Source organism: Poecilia latipinna, unplaced genomic scaffold (genome assembly GCF_001443285.1).
Source record: "Poecilia latipinna isolate Pla-1442-1.1 unplaced genomic scaffold, P_latipinna-1.0 Scaffold2187, whole genome shotgun sequence".
In the NCBI taxonomy this organism is placed as follows: Eukaryota; Metazoa; Chordata; class Actinopteri; order Cyprinodontiformes; family Poeciliidae; genus Poecilia; species Poecilia latipinna.
Window position 1 is genome coordinate 15,645 of NW_015114803.1, and position 25,521 is coordinate 41,165.

Below are 25,521 nucleotides of genomic sequence, written 5' to 3' on the forward strand. Positions count from 1 at the left end.
CATTTAGAAACAACAATACTAATGTTTTAACTCAGAAATCTATATTTGGTGGAATAACCAGGAGGTTTTCAGTCTGGTTCAGTGCAGTAGACTCTGTATAAAGAGCTGTATATAAACCTAAGGCGAAATGACAGGTGGTCCAGCACTCTTACCGTAATTTCTGGACTGTAATCTTCTACTTTTCCCCCCCAAGCTTTGAACAGTTGCAATTCAGTGGAATATATGCAATTCAGTGGCTAATACATGGCTTTTTGCCAACATGTTCTGATTTGAAAGGCTGCACTGCTGTGTGTCGAAGCCCAAGAGCAAAAGGAAAGTGAAGCTGTTCAATTCCCACAACAAAGAAGACACTTTTGGTGGTTTTAGTGAGTAAGAAAGTACGATTTTATGTAGCTTTTACAGATAAAATCACAGAGTGCTTCACAAAGCGCGTAGGAAAAGCACATCAAACGTAACGATGAATGAAGTTTGTTTGATGCACTCATTGATTGCAGGAGGAAAATAGCAATCAGTGACATTTCCCACTTATGTTTTTTAAAAGCAGCTGTGTTACAAGTGTTTGGAAAAAGTATTTGGAGTTTTTATTTCATTAAAAGTAAGGGGAAAAAGTTAAATTTAAATACCTTATGTTACAACACAGACACCTACGACTTATAGACAAGCGCAGTCATTATATGTATTTCTTTATTTTTTTCTTTTCTTTTCAAAGTCAGAGTGTGGGGCTTATGTTCAGGTGCGCCTCACAGTCCTTAAATTACGCTACTTCTTTTGGTTTTACTGGGAAGCTAATATCTGTTTCCTAATCTATAGGTCACCATCTACAGAGGTCATGAACTTGCTACTTGGTTGGCCATGGATTTGCGGTCAGAGCAGGATATTGTTCTTGCTTCCTCTTGCTGTTGATCAATCGGTTGGTAATTTAGTGAACTGAAGCTCTGAATTAAGGTCAAGAGGCATTTCAATCTTTGCAGTTTCTCATTTCATAGCCATTTTTGTTCTTCTTACATACAACCACCTCTTATCTTGGATGATATTTCAAGTTGGGCACAAAGCAGGTATTGTTCCAGTTAGAAATGTTTTTAGTCCAAACTAGTGTAATCCAGAAAGTAGACTCTCCCCAAATCCACGGACAGAGTTTTGGGAAGGTCTCTAAGGCAGATGAAGAACTGAAATTTGCGTAAAATAATATTTATTTACATGTTTTTGCGACATGAATACTACTCATAGATAGTGAAGGGATTACATAATTGTTTGCGCAGGAAGACATGTTTGAAAGATAACGTTTTTAATGGCCTGGGTGAGTAACAGGGAAGTTATGTTTAAAAAGTGTCTCTTTCTGCTTTTCGCCTTAGTTAATCTAAAGCAAGTGTAGCTTTAGACTAATATCTAATAGATGTGTAAAACCAATTCTAAGTGCCAAAAATAAAATCACTCTCAAAACAAATGTATTATCTTCCAAATTTAACACAAGCATCTATGGATTTTTTCCCCCAGTTTTGCTACCCGCTGATGTACGAGAGTGTTTCACTTTTTGTGAGAAAAAAAAGTCCACAATAAAATGTGAGTAAAAGACGTTCCTGTCATTGCACGCACACACACATGCAGGAATCCTCAAGTGAGAAAGCACACTCGTTCTACCTTGTAGAGCCCTTTGAGGTGTGACCGATACCTAAGCCTGCCTAAATCCTTTGGATGATATTTAATTTGATCTGGACGTGTCAATGCGGCTCACTGATCGCCGTTTTATTCTCAATTTTCTTCCGAGGATAAATTGTAAAATGAAGTGTCTGTCCAAATTTTCCGCCAGTGATGGTGTGGAAATAACGAGGCTTAGCTCTCGTCGGTGACTCGCCCACCGGCTTCTGGAGGATATTGATTTGGATTAAAAGGTTAAATGTTCACCTGGGCCACGGATCCGATTCTGCGACGGGTACCGCTGCACGCCGGGCCTCGCTCGAGGGAATGTCAGTTCAGGACATTCGACTCCACAAACTCAAGAGAAGATTACCGAGAGTATCTAATCTCTTTACAGCTGTCTGTCCTGACAGTCTGGCCCGGATCTGAGAAAAGCAATACAGCGGCTGAGCTTATCGCTACAGACGATGAATGAGCCGAGAAATAAATCTAATTTCCGCGGCCCAGAGGTTGTCTAAATCTACTTGTTTTATTTTTCGCTCGCCGTCGAGCCGAGTGTGAGATAAGACGGCAAGAAATAGACTACAGCGTGCTCTAGCTAAAGCAGTTTTCTGTATCTGCTGATAAGAAAATGAAACTACGGAGGGGCTCTTTCGCTGTAGTTGATTTAAGTTCCAGGTTCTTTAGACCGAATGGGAACTGGTGCTTTTGTAAACATACTCCAATAAAAGCTCTCTATATATATATCTGTGCCTCACTGGCTACTTACTGTATTTATCCTGCCTACCAAATATGTAGGATAGTTAAATTAAATCGCCAAAAACAATGTTTCATCCGTTATATTTAAAATGAAGCCCAACATTATTCAAAGATCTGAACAACTCAGATTTAACTGGAGCAAAAGCTGTGAAAATAGTGCAAAATGCAGAGAGACGATTTATCGACAATAACTGGTTACGTAGACATGCAGCCTGCAGCAGCAGCCGGTTTTTGTCTTAAACCAAGGTCTTTGCTCACAACTTGGGACATCTTAACAGGCTCGTTGGGGGAATGTGGAGTGCTTCAAAGAGGACCATAAATCATAAAAAAAAAGGATAAATGGGAAGCAGTGACCTTTGCTGCAATCTCACATCATTAAAATTTTAAGTTACTAAACCGAGACCAAAAGTCTTGCCTTCTTCCCATGCAAAATAAAATGAAGCTTTATTTTCCTGAGGATTGTCTAGTGATGTCTGCTGAACTATCATTGTCTCAAAGCCTTTAAAACACTCAACATTCAACCCACAGTTCTTCAGAGAACATTTAAAACCTCGGGTAAAATTCAATGATTTAGATGCAAATGAAAACTGGGTCAGAAAATGTTTTTTCTTGTTTGTTTTTTTAGGATTGAACATTCTGCTGTTTCTGTCCAAATTTAATTTCACAAAACAATTCAAGCAGATGCCTTCTTGCTGTGTCTCCATTTTTCTTCAAAAAAAGACCGAGGTGGTAAAAAGTTTAAAGCAAACCCATCGCTTTTAATCCTGAGCCGGTTAATAAGGAAGTGCAACAGTCATTGGTTTGATTTTGTTTTTCTAAATCTTCTTAAAAATTAAATGTTATGTTTTCATTAACAGTAAGTTGGAAAACACCACAATTAATGGACGACAAGGTTTGAAAACATCAGTCTGTGTGTAATTAATCTTTAAGAAATGCTTCATTTAGTGATGAAGTTAATGAAATACATAAACTTTTCAATAAGACATTTATCGAGTGGGAATTATTGAATTGTGGCCTTTGGCAGGTTTAGTTTTATCATTCACTGAGATATGAAACCACAAAGATCTAGTTAAAAGAAATATTGAGCTGAATATAACAATTCAGATGCTGATATAAATTTTATTAACCCATAATCATAAAACTTGGAGTAGAGTAGTTAGGAACATGTGAGGAAGTTGTAATGCAAAGCATTTCTGCAACAGGCCAGAATAACATCCTTAATCTATGTTTTTCTTGTGTAGCGCATTCTGAGTGAAAAGTTATCTTTTTATTTGAGCAACATGTTCCTCCTGACTGGAAATAACATTAACTTTCCCTGATGTGCAGAGAGATAAAGACTGGGGTGATGTCAAGGAGGCTTTCCAGCCTCATGGACATGTTTATTGCTATTTTTAAAGCAAAATCACAGACAAAATATAAACCCAGTATGTGCATAGCACAGTAAAAATAGCAGGTCTCCTGTCTAAGTATTAATCACCCTGCCATGTTTCACCTTTCGCCTATTTCACCTTATAAACACTCTGCAGACGAAACAGCAAATCAGCAACATAAAACACAACAGTGTCCTCAATTTTTCTTAAAAAACATCTCAGGTCAAACATTACAGCATAAATAGCGTCACAGTGACTCTTATTTCAAATCTGGGCGATGATTCGGCCTTTACTGATGCTAACATCCAGTAAAAATAATGACACTAATGATTTTACGACATATCTTAAACTCCTCTGACGTCTGACTTTTAAAATGTAATTATCTTCCCTGAGCTGTAATATTTATTTTATTGCATAACTTATTCCAGCACCTTAAGTCTGATGCTTTCTTCCATGTGATGCAAGGCCTCTGATGTTTTCTCATTAAAAAGGCAAATAAAGTTTGTCCCTTAATCCTGGCTGGGAAATAAAAGCAAACGCCTTACTGAACCCTTGGGCTTGTTTGCTTTACCAGCTGTGCCAGTTAAGGCAGCAATTACCACGGTCGCAATAATGGAGAGTTAATGTTTGTCTTTTCTAAGCTCTGGCCAGGTCTTATATTAAACAGCAAAAAAACAAAAAAGAGTTGTAACTGTCTTTTAATGAAAGGTATTCAGAAAGACATTTTTCTCTAATTGTGCTCAAGAAATTCAGTGCTAAGAAATCTTGTATTTTTGGATATTTTTGGATAGACACAATACCGAGAGCATCTACTGTGATGTCCAGAGTAAAGTCCTGGCTGTCAAACCCCGTCACATTCAGCTGCAGATAATTTCAAGAACTGAAGGAATGAGAAACTCAGTATATTGATTCATTAGCAGATGTTTTTGAAATTATTTAGCAAATTGTTTGTACTTGGTGTGTTTGTAGTTCATAGGTAGGTCAATAACAGCTACTGTCACACAACGAAACCTTAAAATATGCATCTGAACATGTTTTTTTTTTTTTTTTCTAATACATGACCCATTTTCACAATTTCCTCTGAATACTAATGTCTGGGTTGCCATCAGCGGGTGGATGATCCAGACCCTGGTCTTTATTCTTCTAATGTATGCTCCATGTGGTTTTGATACATGCTCAACCTTCCTCCTCTGCTTTCCACTCACTTCTTCTATGGTTCTTATGCAAAGCAGCCGACGGTCCAGACGCTCCCTTGCAGAGCCGTTAGTGTTCAATAAAGTGTTGTGCTTGAGTGTGGAGCTCCACTCAAACAAAGCTGTCTCTTTCAGCCAAACGCCATACAAAACTAATGATAAGGGACTTTGTGTAGCCTTTTGAGGCACAGGCAGAAGCTAGGTGAGGATGGTGATACCAGTTCAACCAGCACTTCTAAAACAGCAACCTCTGTATTTTCCAGAGAATATAGATCTTTACCGTGACTTTCAGTAGGCTGTCAATGTTTCCAAATCCTTAACAGTGACAGCCTACTAAAGGCTCAAAAGATAAAAAAAACAACTTTTCTACACTCCATTTATGTAATTTTCCCATACATTTAGCCTTCTTGTTATCTGCTGAAAGTCTTGCTCTCTCTCTCTTTTTCTCCTGCAGCTAAATGAACCATGGACACGTTTCTACATGTCCTTTTAATTGGCTTACACCTACTGAACTTTCTCTGTATTGATTTTCCAAACACCTGAAACGGAGCAGACACAGACTCTTTACTAACGTTACTCTGCACTATCTGGTGGTGATTTGTTATGGTGTGTTTATTAATCAGTGAAAGATTGGACTTTTTTTAGTTTCAACCTGGAACTCAAATTCTCCTTTCGGACCCACGTGTATCGAGACAAGACAAGTACAGTGGAAAAATGTTATATTTCAGTATGTTGTTATTGCATTTTAAATTATAAGGTTTGCAATTTAACATAACTAATTTCAGATTAACACTTCACATCCATTCATCAATCCACACACTTTCTTACTGAAAAGTAACTGCAATACATATAAATATATATAGTGTGTGTGTGTAAACTTCACTCCATGGATACATTTTAGTGACTTTTGGGCAATGACTTCAGTCGATTACTGTTCCTTCTCTTGCAACGGTTATTTTTTTTAGCATTATTCAAATCTCTGCCAACACCATAAATTATATACAGTGAGTGCATCTTTTTGCTTAGACAGCAGATCTTACTTGAATGAAAGGGAATAAGAGGCCCACAGCAAAGTTGGACAACCAATTCACAGTGCCAGCGATCATGAAAGCAGCAGGCCTGTAGGATTGTTCAAACAGTTCCCCAGTCAGGATAAATGGGATGCCACCTGAAAGAGAGAGAGAGAGAGAGAGAGAGAAAAATATATATGAACCATTAGTTACAACCAAGTGCTGACAGCAACTAACAGAAACAAATGGTTTCAGTTTGAAAAACAAACAAACGCCCTTTAGGTGCTTCATAACTTTTTATTGTTTGCTCTCGCTGCAGGCTGCAGATCAAAAACTGGTGCAGATTATGAATTTGTTTCTATATTTTCTAGCATCTGTAAAGGTTCTGCAGCAATTTATGCTGTGGGACTGAATTTTCAGCTGCACAATCACCCATGTCCCTTAAATTTCCTGACTTTAATTTCAACTATATGTTGTTCTGAAACTGCTGTAATGTTTAAACAAAGCCAATTAACATTTGCGTAGACAATCACTTTGAGTTTGACTTCTCAATAGTGAACTCTGTAGGAGCAGGTTAAAACTCTTTGTCTACTCAATAAAAAAAATGGCTGTTTAAATGTAAAGTAAGTCATTATGTCAAAAGGTTGAATACTTTTATGAACATTTTTTTTTTTTTAATAATTGTTGCTCAATCTATGGATCAACACTAAGCACAGAGGTTGTGTGTCTCATTTATGTGCACCTCACTGCACCATGCATTCATTGCACCTATCAAGTAACTAATTCCAATGTTGAAGGTACTTTTAATGTGCCTGCATTGAATTCACACATGAAACCCAAACAGATGCATAATTAGTTTATGTTGAAAACACTTAGACTAAGACTAATTCAGTAAAAAAAAAAAAAAAAACGTAAATGGAAAAAGAGTTCAGAACATAAAATAAAACACAAACCAAAACACAAATGCAGTTTCATTATATTAACTATGAGCAAAACATTTATTTCCAAAGTCTATTTTTTATTTATTTATTTTTTTGCATTTGTGTTACTGTACTAGTAATAATCTGAAGGAAAGCACTGGTTTTGGTTTTATTTGAGCAGATGCTTCCCCCTGAGGAAAGGTCAAGTCAGTGTTTTCATTAAGAAAAGTGAACGTTGTTTAGCACATTTCCAGCTATAACTATTAAATAATAGTCATCAGGATTCTGAATATTTGATGCCAATATGCAAAGTTACTATAGTAACAGGGATTCATTTATATTATACGGAGTGATGTGACAAAGTGTCAACAAATGACAAAGTTGTATTAGTGAAATAGTTTTCGTTCAATAGAAAGCGCGTTACGGTAACTTAACCAGGTCAGAAAGCTTTGAAAGATGAGGTTGAGAGTTTAATAGCTGGTGTCTATAAGCTTTTTCTTTGGCTAAAATATGACTCAACTTAAAATGTATAACCCCTTTGAAATATATAGGATGACCTGTATATTTCCATTATTCTGCCTTTATTGGGGCAAAAGTAACACGAGCAGTCAACCTATTGTTTCTTTCTCGTGCGATAAAAGACGTTCAGAACTTTATCTCCTAGGAACAGATTGCAAAACTTCAAAAGACTAGAATAGTTCAAATGTTTCCTATGCTACATCTTATACAAAGCTGTTGGGATACTGTCCATCTTCAAGGAAAAACAAACAACAGGGGAAGATAAAAAAAAAAAACAACTAACAAGCTGCACAGTTCAAAAGGAGAGCTGGCAACACCTACTCAGGTCTTTGACTGCAGCGTCATATCCATAAAAAAGTCATTACACCATTTCTTTGATACTTCCTCACTGACTGTTTCTTTGTTCCTTCATTTTTCACATTTATCTTTGAAATATTTTAGTACTCAATTTACTTTATGTTTGGTGTCGGGTAGGGTTAGGGTTAACCCTAATCCTACAACTTGTTCCACAAGGATTGCCAAGCCTAATCCTTCATAATCATAATCAGGTCACAACCTAACTCACAACCTAACTCAAAGCTAAAACCCACACTGATGTATTCGAGAGCATCAATGAACAAAGACAAAGACAGAAACTTAGTGGTGACGTTTAAAAAAAGGGTTTGGGTTATAAAACAACACTCCAAGCTTCGATCAGTCCATCCTCCCAACGACTACAAACGTAGCAGAGGCATGGCTGTCCACCTACAGTGACAACGAGGAGAAACCCATCATAACACAGCAGCGATGAAGAGATCCACTGCTGAGGTGAGTCGCTGTGTCAACAGGGGCGACTAATAGCTGCTCTCCAAAAGTCATCATGTGGATTCTTAACTCAAGGCCGTGGCAGAGCTTCACCCTCCGGTGACCCTAATCATAGCCGGCGCTACAATCTACAAAACGAGACGAGGGCAGATTTATTGGTAGGATTGTCCGAGTGGAGGATTAGAGCTAAATGCAACTTAAAAACTTTAACTGAACTAGAAGCTAGTTTCCGTCCAATGTGACTGTGTTTGAGCTATTTTAAGAAGACTGGATTAAAAAAAAAAAAAAAAAATCTTGGCAATGATAAAAAAAAGCCCAAAAAGGCCTGGCAGCTGTAATTGCTGCTTAGTCTATTTCAGAAATAACCTCTTTACATGTTTTGAGGCAGTACAGCAGGAAAAAAACTTTAAGTCACCTTTTCACATTATTTCACATCATTATTTTTTCTTTATATATCAGGATTGTATATCTGGTGGGTTTGAAATAAGGCTGGAGGAATTTTGATGTAAGTGATGATGGTGTTTGGTGCAAAGCATTTTAACGCATGCTACATGGCCACACACACACACGTTTGCTTCTAGTTGATCCTAAATCAAAATGTATTAATGTGTGTGTACTCACACAACAATGTTTTATTGGCATTAATTATAATATAAACTGTCTATATAACAGCAGACTTGTCTGTCAATGTTAAAGAAGCTTACAAAAAAAAAATACAACAAAAATGTATGATTTTAATCCTATCAGCAGATAATTTGTTGTCCTTTGTAGTTACAGAGACAAAAACCACAAAGGCATTTTCAGCTGAACACAAGGAGCTGACATAAAGGCTCAGCATCTCCTTGGAAATAACTGCTTGTGAGGAAAAAAACCCACCCCATTCTTTGAACAAGATGATGTTTATTAATAGAATAGCATTGAAATAGCATTTATGTTGCCACCGTGGGGAAATTCAGGTGCAACAGCAGCATCAGGGGATGTTGATTCTGCTTTGTTTAATGGAGCTAATCCATGGTGAACAAAACACCAAAAAATGTTTTCAAAAAATTATATGTAAAAAAAACAAGATTAACAATAATAATACACTGTACAAGATGATATAAAAAAATACTGTACAGTTATCAGAATGGACAAATTGTCTCACTAACCAAGAGATGTGCAACTGAGGAGGATGACTGTCTTTAAATTGTACGTAATCTGAATGTGAACAACATAAAAACAGCAGTCTTGTTTTGTTTTTTTTTGTTTTGTTTTTTACAATACAGCATATCGGTGCAGTACAGAAAAACAAACGTGCAGAAATCTTTTTAAAAATCGGTCAAAACAGTGCAAATGCCAGCAGAGATGCAAGGGGTTGGAGACGATGGGGCTTGCTGATTAAAACCGAGCGTGTGCTCATTCATGCAGTCGACACAAAAGAATGGTCAGCATGTCAAACACCCATCACCTGATTTCAGCACTTATGGATACCTTTCGGTTTTGTATAATAGAGTTAGTACATGGTGATCCAAGTAAATATATAGGCCTATCGGGGTATGTTCTGGTTGGCACTGTTAGAATGCAAATGACTGAATGAAGATTGGTTTTCAGACAACCCCAAATAGTACAGAACAATAAAAGGTAACCAAGGGGAAAAAGGAAACATGACGAGAGAAACAGGAGGCTTAGAAGTGACACGCAGGAAACAAACACACCACGGTTTTCCTGCTAATGTTTGTCCCTTGGATAATAGCAGGGATTATTCACAGCAGCAAGTAAAGAGAGCTCAATATTTGTTTTCAACAGGTTCGTTGACAGTGCTTCTAAATCTATATGAAGCCATTAGCGGCGCTGGCGGCTGACATTCTTCCATACAGGAGACAAAGAGGCGCTTCTGTTCAGAAACTTGCATCCTGAAGTTGTTGCACACGTCTCAGTGAAAAGCCACAGCATTAATGCAATGTGGCGAAATCTTATTGGTCAGTGAGAATGTTTGTTACCATGGAGACTAAACATGGGCTGATGGACTGACCTTGTACATTCGAAAGACAAGTTGCTGTGCTGCTCCCCACATAGGTACCATGTTGATGTTCTGCATCTGAAAACAAGAAGCTACTCCACTAATACTCCTCATACGGGAATTTTTTAGACTTAATAAATATTTCAATAGATATTAAATGCAAATTGAATTGTTTTGGGGGAGAAAAAAAAGAGTAATACTTTATTTGAAGGGGTGTTCAGACTGACATGATACTGTCATAAACATGACAGAGTCTTCATGAATGTCTGAGTGTTGTCATGAAGTGTCATTCAGTAAATAATGACACTTTTAGTGCAAGGTCAACACTTTTAATTGACTTTTAATGTAAGTTTTAGTGCAACTTTGCATAAAAAATGTAATTACCAAATGATGCTAACGTGACACTTTTAATGCACTTTTAATACAACCATTAATGCTGTTTTGCATTAAAAGTGTCGTTATTTACAGAATGACACTTCATGACACTTCAGTCATAAACATTCATAAAGACGCCTTCATGTTCATCACGGGAGTTGTGTCACGTTTATGCCAGTGTAACATCATGAAGTGTTACCAAAATAAAAGTTGTAAGGATATGAAACTCAAATAAAATCAGGCAAAAAGTTTCAGCTAAAGTCAGCTCAGAACTGATAGAACAAACTTTGTTGTCAAACATTCATTGCCGAGGGTTGCAACTAAACAAATGCAGATTTACCGTAAAGCGCTACCTTGAAGGTTTAAGTTCTACAGACATTTTAAAGAATGACGAAAAAAATGCACTCCACAAAACTAATTCGTTTTTTAAGATAAATGTTATTTACAAGTTATGTGCTGCTGAGCTGCTTTCCTGTAGATTTCTTTATAATTTCCTTGCTAGACTTGATAGATTTAATCACAACAACCTCTTTCAAACACACTTTGTGTCCCTGAATCTTAAAAGCCTAAGTTTTTTAAATTTCCTCTATTGGCCATGAAAATCAAATTTAAACACGGTTTGTTTTGTTGCCTGAAATTCTTGGTCAACGTTTTCCTTTTTAACTAAATGATACCGTTACAAACAACTGACTATAGAAAGTAATTCATCCTGGTAACAGTGCATAAGACCTTTCAGGTTCAAAGTAAATCCCACCTCTATGAGCCATAAAGGCTCCAAGCAGAACAGACAGACTAGAAACGGCTCGTATGTGTGACGGGTTTTTCTTCTGTTTCGGCTTGACCTCTTTAGACGCCACATTTTCACACCGACGGTGCCAAAACCGTCATCTGTTCTGCCGCAAGCTGGGACCTGCAGACAGCTGGCGAGCAAGGAGGAAGTGACCACCAGTAACTACGTTTTTTTATTGTTTGTTTTTTGTAATTGATTTTGACACAGGTTTTACCAGCTCACCTGCATAATTCATCTCTGCATTCTTCCAATGAGGACAGGAAATGATTTTAACATATAAAAGTTAATTTATTAGAAAACTTCAATGCATCAAATACTACAAAAGTTCTAACAGTGAGAAATGATGAGGCCAAATTATTTTGCAGTTTCTTTAAAGACGAGAACATTTACTTCTGTGAGCTTCACCTCATGCTACATTGTCATTTCTTCATCAGACACACTTTGACTCATTCATGCATGTTTGCCAAATGTTTGAGTTTTTCATGGCAGCCAGTTGGTGCCACATATTTACCCCCACACAGAGTAGCGGCAGCAGCAATTAGCAAACGCTGAGGTTGTCATATAAAGTGCAAGGCTCCAAAGACCGTTTGTAAACGGCATCAATGAATGCATCCCAATTACATAACAGAAGATTTATCATAGCTGAACTTTGACCTCCAATCCTTTAAATATCCCCACCACATTAATAGCTGATTGGGCAGTGTGACAAACATCTGGACACTACAGAGATGATTACAGCACATGTGTACTGATTCACATTGCATCTATGATAATGTCACACTGATTTAGAAGAAACATTAAAATAAAAGAAAATAAAAGTAAACTTTCTGGGGCTGTAAGGGAAATTTATTCATTTAGCTTTTCTAGAAACTCTTGCCGGGTGAGAATGGTGGTGGTGCCATGTCTTGGTTCGTTTTAGGTTTATTAAAACATTATTTCTCAGTATTGCTATTTTTACAAGTGTCATAAAGCAGAAAAAAAAGCAAAACTTAAGTTGTTGGTTTGTTATTAAAGGTCTCTAGGAATAGAAGGACTAGAATTTGTATGTTTAAAGTTTACAATTTTAGCAAAAAAAAAAATGGGAAAATGAAACTAATAAATTTGCACTCTGGTGGTTTGATGTATGAGTTAGTACCTGTCACACATTGGACACCATTTACAGATATACAGCTTTACACAAATAACACATCACCTTTCAAATCATCTGTTACTGTAGCTTATGGAAATTGAACTCCAGGTAACAGAAGGCCATGGATTTCTTTGGACATGTCTGCAAACATCAGACATGCAGTGCTGCAACTTACAGACATTACATTTACCACGCAGACACACTACTGCTGCTGATTTGTGCATGTACTGTTCAAATGCAAAAGTAATGAAGTCATAATTACTTTACTACTTTACACGTAGGGACACTTGGAGGCTACAGAGCGTTAAATATGCATCCTCAGATGGTCAAGTGATTAGTAAGTATGGGGGGAGCAGTCAATCATGGCTTTCTCTTTCACAGAAAGCTTGTGTGTTATTTCTTCACATTTAGAAAAGAAAAGAACAATATCAGATATACAGGAATCAAGGCGAGATAAGAAGGTGTGACAAAGGCCTAAACATTACCTCGAAATCAGGATCCTGTTGCTTTCCAGTGTGACTTAAATTATATTCCATATTCTGGCTTTGAGTTATTTCTGTTTTTATTTAGCACAATATTGGTTGTGTTTTCTTGGAGTCCTAGCTATCCCATTTTTGTCAGATATATCCCTGTGCCTACTTGCATTATTTCTAAGGCCGCGTGTCCGTTTTGAACTTTGCCAAATCTCCTTTGTCTTTCTTCTCTCCCAGCTGCCATTTTATTTTCTCTTGATTATGACTCACTTGATCCTTGCTCCACTAATCACCTCTCCAGCTTTTATTAGCCCGTCATTTCCTGTTGATCATAGTCAGATTCTTTTATGATAACTCTCCCCGTCCAGTCCGTTCCTTTTCAATCCCTGTTACAAAAGCCTGAGGTTTTCCATGTCTTTGCTGTTTTTGAATTTTGTTGTTTGGTCTTTTTTAACTTCTCTTTAACTGAATCATCAACCACGCCATGATCCTTGTATTCTGTCTGCGTTTTCGTCCAAATCCATCTCAACCACTCATCACGCGTATTTTGCTGGAGAACCTGTTTTTTGACATGAGTGACAGAAACAGTCTTTAAGATTCCTTAATAGTTGAAGTAACATTCAGCACATTGCAAGAACTTTTCAACATTTTTTTTTTTGTGATACTGGAGAGAACAGCGCTCCAGAATGTTTCAAAGGACAATCGTCTCTTTAAAACCCACAATGTCTTACACCTACAGCTACACCTTTCCTTCATTTAATATGCGAGGATCTATGAATATCAAATCACTTGCTTCTATCTGCACAGCTTTTCAAATCTGCTCACCTTCAGACATCCTTGAATCGTGTAAAATGACCCTGTGCTATTCAATTGTGTAGCAGAATGTTGTAATATTGCAGTAACTCCATACGCTTCCTGTAGACACAGGTGGGCAGTAACTAGTTACATTTACTCAAGTAACTTTTTAGGAAAAAGTTAGCAGCCTTACTACACCATACTTTTTACTTCTACTTGAGTTATGTTATTATGAAGTTTTACCAAAAAGCAGAATCTGCAGGGAAGGGGCTGAACTAAGTTAGTTAAAACTTGGTTCGTACTTTGTTGACACAGACACCCACCTCTCAAATCTGACTTAATGAAACAATAATAAAAAAATAAAAAAAACAAACAGATCTACAACAGAGTCACTGGTGGTTTGTCGTGATATACTTAAAATGAAAAGGGGCCCCTTAATTATATTCCACTCAAGGCCCCATGCCACCTTTTTCCAGCCCTGCATAATGAGCTAGAGCCACTGCGCTGCACATCTCTCTGCTGGATGAGGAGATGTAATTTATGTATCACGAGCAGGGACAAGGTTTCTGTTTTGTGACTGCTGAGTTTTTAATAAGACCAGTTGTTTGTTTTTCTAGGCCGGGCTTTATGAAGCGGGATTTTCTGATCTCCGCTCTTCACTGTCAGCTGGCCTTGCAGCTCTCACTCATATGTTTACAGGTTCACTCCACTCCACAGCTGACTGGAGCAGAGGACATGTAGACGAGACATTTGATACGGCATTGTATATAAAAAGAGTATGCAGCGTGATTACAGGGCGAGATTAGTCACGCAGGTCAAACATTTGACAACTGAAACATCTCTCTGCCTGGATTTCTAGCTATACAAACAGACAGTAGTTAATAGAGTCGTGGCAAAAGCACAGGAGGTGGAATAGCAACTCTGCTGTGGAGAGTACAATGTCTTCTCCCATCACCTGTTTGGGGAAGCATCGTTTACATAAAAATCTCTACAAGCTGATGAAAGCCTCGCTCCGTTCTTGGGATTGCTCTGTTAGCTGCTGGATATGATGAAGGCTGTTTTACAAAGTGATGAAGTTTACAGAAAACCCTTAGCAGCCTCTTCATGAAGCTGCCATACAACTAAGAAGTGTCTTCAGTCAGAGATTTACTCAGTATGACAGGAGATCCTGCACACAATCAGTATGATTGTTTTTAATTTGCTTTATTCTTCACAGTACAAAACTAAGACATGCCTTAGCTTTTACAACCACTGAATCAAACTGTTTTCCCCACTCCAGTTTTGTAGATATAATTTATACCTACATATAGCGATATAGATAATTACACATCTAAATCACTTTCATTGTTCTACTTGAAACAAAGGATGTGATGTTTGATGTAAAAGGTTATTAATGTCAATAGTAACTTTTCTTTAATGTTTGAAAAATGTTTTCTCATCAAAACAGCTATCTTTTATCATGATAATGTATTCGTATAGAAAATTGCTTGTAGTTTTTATTGAAGAAAATCCCATTAAAGTGCATGTGTCAAAGAATAATTCCATAATCACATAAATCTAACATTTTACTTGCATCTGTGCTCGCATTGCATCCTTTGTAATTTCTCAGTTTCACAATCAGTATTTAATATATAAATCTGTATCGCACACAGTGAAGCTTAACATTAAGCGAGGATTGTTTTTCTCTCAGATTCTTTAATTAGTATTATCTGTCCCGGGATTTCTTCCCAGGGACACATGCTCAGAAAATCAATGTGGAGAGGCACCAAGGAGGCATCGCAATCAGACGGCCAAACCAGCCTGGATAACCTTTTTGAATGCAGAAGAGCCACAGCTTTGCACTAAACTCCCCTGAATAATGAAACTCTTCACCATATGTCCTAAAATGAAGCGAAAGAGCATTTCAATCATCATTATCTTGGTCGTGATCCATATCATACGACCAAACATGAGGATCTCAAGGGAGGCAGATTAGAAAACTGAGAGTTTTGCTTTTTGACTCAGTTTTTCCTCTACAACAGTTGAGCGGAGCAGGAGTGGCAAAGCTGCAGAACAGGCCCCTGTCTGCCCCATCAATCTCCCCCTCATCCTCCCATCGTTGCACAGATGCTTAACTGAGAGTTAAAATAACAATTTTGCCTTAACCAAATCAGATGGTAATCCAAAACTATTTGCATAATCAGATGTAAATCATTTGAGGGGTGCAGAGTCTATTCCAGTCTCATTTAAAATAAAAAAAATAAATAATAAAAATAATGCCTGCCTCACAACATTATATTTCACCTCTCCCGAAATGAGAATCTAATTGTTTTGTTCCTGGCGTCCGCTTGTCAGGAAGTGTTTCCACAACAACTCCAATATCTCTCTATACCAACTAAGTCATCCATTCACACTGTTGGTCATCCAACTCGTTTATTACCAAATTCCCTGGTGAGAGATGATTCATCTTGTTCAATTGTTTTCTGTCCTATCCTCACAAGCCTATCTGTCAGCGCTCTCTATCTGTTTGTCTTTGTCCTGGCAACATCACCTCTGCATGAGAGATGAATGTGTAAACGCCATCCAGATAAAACGAGACCAAAATGTTAAAACGCATACCTTCCTATTAAAAAAAAAAAAAAGTTCTCATCTATTTCACGCTCATGATTAATGCGCATAAACTGCTGCGACCTCGGAGAGTTGCGTTATGATGGATTAATCCTGCATTTTTCTTTCTTACACAGACTAAGCCTTTAACCGTATTGTAATAAAAAAAACTGTGATTTACAAAAAGGTAACATCAACTCTGAGTTTGTCACCTCGTAACAGTTTTCAAACTGACCCATAAAATTTTTTACAATTTTAATCTCCCCAGAGTTAAAAATTATTTCTGCGGCCAGCACATCGATCTGCTGCAGCAGTGATTTATAAAACGGCTCCTCAAGGCTTCCGTAAGAAGCATCCTCAATATTTTTCTAGATTTTGTTGCCAAATAGGTGTAACTCACTCCAAGCGGATGGGTGAGTTCAGTGCTTAAGGAGAAGGGATGATAATGCATCGAACTTATATGAGAGGATATTAGCCGTTGGTGAGAGAGAAATGTAGGTAAATTAAAAGTATACCTTGATCTTGGTGAATGCATAGTAGGGATCTGAAGCATACACAACTTTCCCATGTGCGTCGACATGCATGTGTGTGACACATGTGACCTGTAGTACAGCCATGATTAGATGCAGTTTATAAAACAGATCTAGTTTGACATTAAAATATTTGGATCGAGGAAACCTGCTTGGTCCTGTGACTCAACTGATAGGTCTTGACCCCTGATGACCTAAGTTTCAAATCTCCACTAGGATATGTTTTCTTATTTTAATTGTACGCAGTTCTTTAAATGTCCTGTGAGTGTAAATATATATTTGCCCATTTCTCCATAACAACTGGAACTATCGAGTTATTTTCACAATTTACCGTCTGTTAAAAGAGCGCCCCTGCTACGGCGGGGGTGAAGTTACCATGATAACCTGATATTGGCTGAAAAGCGCAACGTCTCTCCTTTCAGAAACTGTTGAAACTTTTCAGATAACTCAAAGTCAATTGTCATCAGTCGGCTTCAGGTTCGGCCATCTTGATTTTGGCTCCATTTGGCCGCACATTCTTTTCAAGCACCATTGTTCTCTAAAATGCCACAAAATTGTGTGATTGCTGGGTTAAGGCACAGAAAGAAAAAAAATTTAGAAAGCCTATTTTCTGTTTTAAAGCTTTAATTTAACAGTGATTCTCAATTTGATGACTCGACATAAAATAAACGCTGGTAATCAGCTAAATATTTTAGTGTTTCGCCACATTCAGGTGTCGAATACTTCCCTGGGAAACAGATATGGAAGAGAAGCAAATGGAAAATGGCTGGACTTGCCAATACCTGCCTTTCATTGGTTAGCACCGAGTCATTATCTTTGGTTGAGACTTAATTTCCATCCGGACAATGAGAGGTTCAGCATGATTTGACAAACAACAACAATATCCCTTTCATCACTAGAGAACGAGTGTCTGTAGTGACTGCCTCAGCTGCTTCTCAATAATCAGCCTCTGGCTGCTTCTCGCCGGCCTGCATAAAAGAACGCCATTTACATTTTATCGCAAAAATACGTATCAGGGGAATAAAAAATACACAGGTGGGCGACTCTGGAGACACACTCGGTTGTATGTGGGTGAATATTTTTTAAAACTGACTGGATGTTTGGCTGCTGAAGGATCATGTAGATTCCTAACAAACTGAGGTGTCTCAACCTTTGTGGTCAGTTCATCGGGCAAACAGGGGACTAAACTATTCAGTCAGACGCAACTGAAACTTAATTAATAAAAAGGTCAGCATACAAATGAAGCAGCAAAATATTATCGTGGCCTTTGCTTGCTTCAATTTGGGAAAGGTTGCTGTTGAAGTGTCTGGTCTTTAGCGATGTGTTCTGACCTCCGTGGCAAAGGAGGATAATATGCAGCAGTACCCCTTCAATTGAAAAATAATGTCTGTCTGCTTCCAAAGACGTGTTGTGTGCATTTTTTTTTTTTGTGACATATTCACTAATGGTTGGAGTTCCCCTATGATAATTCAAATTTGAAGACTTTTCTTCACATTCACTGTTTCTGTTGTGTCCCAGCTAGGTTGTAAACTGGACCTGAAAACGCAAACAGAACTGACAAGAACAAAACCCGAAAAATCGAGATGGCAATGTAGACGGTTTATTGAAAACCGAATTTAAAATCAAACAAGTTGTTCATCAGCTGATCAGAAGATGAAGATCATAGATCCCAAAAACAAAATATGGGACGTAAAAAAAATACTCTGATGCTAAATTAAATTAATATCCATTACGAGTTAGTAACCAGCAGTGTCATCTTCATCCGCTCCAATTGTTGCACATTTTGGCAGAGCTGCACCCAGACCAATAATGCTGCTGTCCGTTAGCATAAAACGCTAACACTGGCTGACTTTTACACTGAGCACCAGTGTCAACCTAGCTTAATGCTAATTAAATCTTTTTATCTTCGTCTAAAAAAGAGTGTTTTCTCCTCTGAAAAGAAGTCTGTTCTCATTATACAGCTGCGTACTTTGCTGTCTGAACACAGGTAGCCAGCTCACCATCTGCCGTGCTTTTTATTTCTTTACATTCTAAAGAAGAGGAGCGCACAGATGCCCCTGTAGCTCAACGGAGCGGATATGTAAGGACGGGAAAAAAAGCAAGTAATCTTGTTTTTGCAAAGGTAAAGATGTTTACATTCAGAGATGAAATCCTTAAATCGTTTCAAAATAATCCAGCTAATAACTACACAGCAAAATATGTATCTAAAAACATGCAGAGTGCATTGTGTTGGGCTCTACGTGTGATTCAGGGAGAACTAGCAAAAGTGAATCACAAAACATCTGACACATCAGTGGAAAGGAGAACTACAACAAAAATACATTTACAACATCCAGATGATAATGTGCCATTTATTTTTTACATGTTTGTCTTTCAATGCAGAACTTGGAGGGAGAAAAGGTCATAGACTTTTATTGCTAAGTAGCAACCAATTAAATGGCAAATCTCGCAGTTGTCTAATTTGACTTACTCATGTCAAAAATAATTTTTGTTCAAGAGCAAAAAAATTTTTTTTCAAATCTCTCATAAAAATCATGTTCTGAATTTTTTCTTTAATTATTCCCAAAAGGAAAAAATACTTTGACCTCGGTGCTGGTTGCGCTTTAAGTTCAACCCTCTCTTCTGAAAAGCAGTGGGAGTTCCTACTAATAGGATACACTTTTCTAGCACTAAATTAGATTTTCTTTCTCAGCTAACTTCCTTCCTAATATGAAAGTGTGCTCATAAGAGACTTATCTTTGTTAAAATAATGTGTAAATAATGACTAATTCCTTACATGAATCTAATGAACAATAAGACATATTTTCCTGATGCAAAATCAAGTAGCATGCTTGAGCGTCACATCAAATCTTAATGTTACTCCCAAAATGTTTATTTGTGTGTGGGTGAAGGTAAAAACCTCCATTTATGTTTAAAAATGAAAAACACAGTAAAAAGGGCTACATGTGGCCAAAAAGGATCATTCAATTGTGTAAACCACTTTGCTGCTTGCTGTTTGATGTTCCATCAAGGAAATAAAATGAAAACGACCAGCGTTGTCTGAAGATTTGTATCTATTTTAAGGATGGAAAACTTAGAAAGAGGTTGTAAAAGTGTGATTACAGTTTACCTGCCACATTCGCAGAGCCTAATATTTTTTCATTCCACAAGAATAAGACCCTGCAGCACTGCAGGATTTTCATCTAAGGGAAGAAATTGCAGGGATCATATAGAATGTGATGTGATAAAAAGAATAGGCCGAATAGAGATCGTTACAATGGAGGTTATTATGTTTCAATTCCAGCTCTGCTGTCTCTTATCTTCACTTGAATCAGAAAGAGCCGAATACGATTCAGCAGCCGAGGAAGTTTGAATTTATTTTAAACAAGAAACCTCCTGTTTGGCTGAATTTCTTTTAACGGCAAGGGTGAAGATATCTGCTGTATTTCTGCTGTTTGAGATTAAATATATATTCCTGCAGTGGCTGAGAGATTGCAGATAAAAAATTTAACTTGTGCATTGTTATTCAGAACTGTCCAAAACGTCAAGCCTCCCAGATAATGTTGAAACAGCTGCTGTGTTCTTTGTGTGCATTTATAATACCCAATATATAGTCTAAACATTAAATTATAAATTATATTTCCATAATTTTCCACCTGTAATATACTGACAATGAAATATAATCTGACTTGCACATATAGAGAACTGAAACTAGCTACCAAATGCACAGCACAATGCCGTGTAGTTTTAAAATGCATATAAAATTAGATTGAGCCATTCACACGTTCCCATGTTTCACAGTATCACACCTCCAACACACTTCATTTGTGTGTTTTCTTTTCTTTCTGTTGCAGATAAAGACAATCTGATGCATTAATCCAAACAGTCAGGAATTTGATCAACAAAGAGCAAATGCAGTGGTAATGCTAAGAGAAACCTCAGGTTGAAATGTGACAGAGCAAGCAAGTAAAGAACTTGACTATTTTAACTAAGACAGGTCCAAGACTATAAGCTTGCAAACCAAATCAGTGCAGTAGAGTCTAATAATCAGCTCATCCTGTTTGAACAGTAAATGAATGTGAGTAATGTCTTGAATATGTCAATTGTTTGTTGTGAAGCAGGTCCACTAAACCATTTTTAGTGATTTTGAAGTGAGAAAAGCGAAAAAGAAACAAGAGTAAAAATGAAAAATTGCAGTCAAGACGGCAAATTGATCTTACTTTAAATAAAACCGCGGGTGACAGAAAAGAACATGACAGATATTTAGGCAAAACATCACAAGTCATTTGTGCCTCGTAGTAATTTGGCTTCTGCAGAGAGTTGCAACATTTTCCACTGTTTTAAAACCATCAGGAGCTCCGAAAGGAGGAGGAAGGTGCTGAAGTCAGCTGCTGTGCGGACTGAAGACGGAGTGAAAACCCCAGTGGGCCCTGTGGCTAACGTCTTTTGACACCTGAACACTTGGAAGTGCACAGGTCCTCACAGCATCAGTGTGTCTATTCGTAGGTAACGAGGAACCGGCCCCGAGTGGCGGTCCAGCTCGCAGCAGTCGCTCGAGATAATAGGTGTCTCCACAGTTAGCAGAAACAAACTGTTTCACAAACCAAGTATAGAATAACTTCTGTTGCAGTTTATTTAGGGAGAACGTGACTCAAAATGGTTCAGGTGCAACTATAAGAGCACAGTATCCCACAATAAATGCTACTTTTCTCTTTATTCTCAAAAAGATCAATTGTTGATGGTACAATTTTATCCCCCCCCCCCAACAATAGTTAAGATTAATGAAACATGTTTGTCTGTCTCTCCATGTGCTCTGGTTTCTTCCTGTGAGTTTTCCAACAAGAGGTAAATATAAATCGTCCAGTTAGCAATGCTTCCAGGTCCACTTGACAGCTTACTCAATTTCATCATTCCTACTCTACAGATATCTCTCTTGAGCCAACCATGTGAAGACCAGATTTTTGTGACAGTGTCAAACGTTTGCAACAGCAACACAAACTTCTATTTTATAAGTTGTGCCACATAAACTGTCAGGAGGGTAAACCAGGAGCCACAAAAGTAGGAAGAAAAACCACTAAGCTGCTTTTACAAAATTTCTGTGTGACCAATACGTAATATCAACACATTGACCAGACATGAGATTATGGCAAATAACCAGTGAAGTGAATAAAACAGATTATTTCTTCATCATAGCAACTGTTACTAGGTCTGTGATATTAGACACCAGGTGAATGCCTTGAAATCAAACCCAATGTACTTGAAGCAATAACATATTTGTGAACTAATGACTTTGTACTTTGGGTTCCAGCAGCTCTTGAGTTGAAAATGGCCAACTTATGATTTTGACAACAGGCAAATTATGATGGCTGGATTACTGGGTCAAATTATCCCCAAAGTTACACCTTTTTTGGGAACTTTCTGGTCTGCAGTGGGGGGGTATTGGGGGGGCGTTCTTCAAAACTGATCCAAGGAAGGATAAGAGCAAGAGAGTCATTCAAGGTTAACTTATGAATATGGTCTGATAGGTCACCCTCAGACCAAATAGGTCACCATACACTGAGAGGTACTGCAGCTCAGTGCACTGACGAAATGACAGCATTCCCATTCATGGAAACGGTATTCCCTGATAGCTGTGGTATCTTTCAGCATGGTGATGCTCCGGCCACAAAGTGAGAATGGCCCAGGAATGCTTTGGTAAGCACAACCATTTTGAGGCGCTAACTTGTCCTCTGAAATCCCCCAGATCTCAGTCAAATTCAGCTCGTCAGGGATGTGTTGGAGAAACGAGTCCTATCCACGTAATCCCAACTTGCAAAATGTCAAGGATCTGCTCTTAACACGTTGGTGCCAGATACATCAGAACCCCTTTAGAGGTCTAGTGGAGTCCAATCCTCTATGGGTCACGATTCTGTTTTTTTTTTTTTTGTTCCAACAAAAGGCGGATCAAAGTTTTATTGGTTAAGTGGTCATATTGTGATGCCTCGTCATTGTATGACTGCATGCTTGTTGATAAAGTCCCAAAAGCTTGCAGAAATTGAAAAGTATATCAAATTTCAGTAACACTTTATTTGAAGGGGGGTGAATAAGACTGTCATGACACTGTCATAAACATGACATAACACCTGTCATGAACATGAATAAGCCTTCATGAATATTTATGACTGTTGTCATAAAGTGTCATTCGGTAAATTATGACACTTTTAATACAAAGTTGACATTATTCAAAATGTCTTTGTTATGACAACTTATGACATTAACCAATAAATCATTACTGTTTAAACTTTACCTTTAATAACATAAAGTTACCTAATTTTTTTAAAGTGCAATCAGTAATACTTTTATAACAAATTTATATCAGTAATGATTTTCAGGTCTACGCTACTGGAGAGACATCGGGCCTGTCCTGAACGCAGCATAATGTTTGATCATGTTTGGACAAAAAACACTGCCAGATAGTCCAGAAATGGACAAGCATTTATGTCTTATTTTGTGTGCAAACAGTAAAAAAAAAATAAAATGAAATAAAGAAAAAAGAACTTCTGTGCCTCATTTATGTTCCTCATATATGAACATGTTGCATATAAGCAATATCAAATGAATATATTTTAATACAGCATTTATTCTTATATAGATTTTTTAAAATATTAATGATTGGGGTGGGGTTTATTAATAAAGACATAAGTGCTGTCCAATGGGCACACATCAACCAACCAATCACATGTCAATGATGAACTGTGATGTCATTGTTTTTTATCCAATGACTGAGAATCCACGTGGGTCTGCTGAAGCGCCTTTGCATATGCTAGGCTATTCGTATGCTAAGTAGAGTCGTTAACACCACTCCCCCCTACTGGGATTCTGCAATCGACAGATTTCGACTCCCGTGAGTCATGAGACAATGAATATGCAGATTGTCGATTGCTGTCGGTATCTGTCGCTCGCGAGCTGCGTTCGCATCAGAATACAGGGTCAAAAATCCCACTTTTCGTCTTACAGCTCCAATTTGAATCAGTCAACTAACATGTTGTCTGAAATAAAGCTTACAAATGAAAGGACTGCCAATGAGCTCACATACAGACATACAGCATTTCCTCATCGCTCACCTGAAGAAAAAATCCTGCTGTTCGTTCTGAATAAAATATGCAAAGTCTGTTCCTAAAAGCACTTTGCAAATCTCTCTCTCATCCCCAAACATAAGGCTACTGTATGACTTCTAGATCAGCTGTGCTTACTTCACATTTGTCACGTTAACAAAAAGCATTGTTCAGTTTAAAGTTCTCAAAAAATTTGAGCTCCAGCCATGAATGTATTTATGCACAACACTGTGTCAGCAATGACCCATCCTTAGTTTGCCTAACCTCACCCGCAGTGTCAGCTGGGACAAAGTGTGGTGGGCCGTAATTTGTTTTCCAAATTCAACGCACGTTCATAATCAGTCTGGCACGCAAAACAAGCCTCGCCTTTTTTTATTCCACCTCCATCAATTCACACCTCTTAAAGCCTCCTTTGGTGCAGAGGCTCTAACAAAACACAAAGCACTTTTTACCTCAATCTACAGAATAAACTGAATATTAGGAAGGCATGTTTCCATTCCATGTTTTCAGAATTACATGTGGAGTGTTTAAGCGTCATACAGAAACCGCTTTAGAAAAACAACGTCTAGAAAGAAATTTGAAGGACAGACAAGGAGATGCTGGTCCCAAACTACTGAACACTTCCTTACACATTTACAAATGTGTCAGTCTCTTATGACTCACATAAAAATTGCGTCAAAAAGTATGTTTTTCGCTTTTACACAAGAGGGATAGAATGGCCTTTCCAGCTCCATCACAGACATGCTTTCAAGAAATGCCATATAGGCATCACAGAGAGAAGACAGCCATATCATGTTCAGATACATTTAACCTTAAATCCTGGGTCTCTTTTTGAGAGTTCTGCTAGAAAATGATTCAAGAATGAATTGAAAATAACTGAACTACAAGGTTTCTCTGAATTGTTGTAGCATCACAATGCAGCTAACCCTCCACACAATATAAACAAAATCAATACTGATGTTATGGAGTGAAAGTAAATGAATGTGGCACACAACAGAAAGTAAAAAATAAAAAATGGCACTCCATCTATATGTCGCCATAGAAAGTTATTCCATCTAATTAGAATTGTTTTGGGAGATGGGAAAAATCCCCAAAACATATTTACCCACTCAAAGCAAAAGGAGGTGTTCAAGACATGGACTCCAGTAATCTGTCCTGTCTCAGTGCTTAATGGATGAACTAACTGCTCCAGCTGACAACAAGCTCCGTGATGCTTCCCCTGCAGCCTGCAGTTTTCATCTCACAGGTCTGTGTCAGATGTTGGGGGACCAGCACACCATGGTGAGGAGAAGAGCACCTGGAAAAATACATTACTGCAGAAAAGCACACACTGCTGGAATGCTACCATACAGCAAGAACAATAAAAGAGGCCATATGTAGATATGCTCCCCCTATCAGAATGCAAGCTGTCAGCTTGTTCAGCCTGCAGAATGCAAAACAGGGCAGCGGGATGTTGTTCTTGTCTCCCATCTTGTTAGTTTGTTGGATGTGGTCTTATTAGCTTCCATGTACAGATTGTTTACACTGGTTGTGGGACAACTTGGGGAGGTGGTGTCTTAAC

The 25,521-nt window shown here is 37.8% G+C and overlaps 1 protein-coding gene across 1 annotated transcript in view; it reads right to left on the reverse strand.

The window, feature by feature from the left end:
• Window positions 1-25,521, reverse strand: part of LOC106936646 (solute carrier family 2, facilitated glucose transporter member 9-like) — a 104,557-nt gene that overhangs the window by 15,220 nt on the left and 63,816 nt on the right. The window contains exon 8 of the mRNA XM_015017780.1: window positions 5,998-6,125. Within this exon, the coding sequence (XP_014873266.1) occupies window positions 5,998-6,125 (128 nt within the window). The remainder of the gene's footprint in view (window positions 1-5,997; window positions 6,126-25,521) is intronic.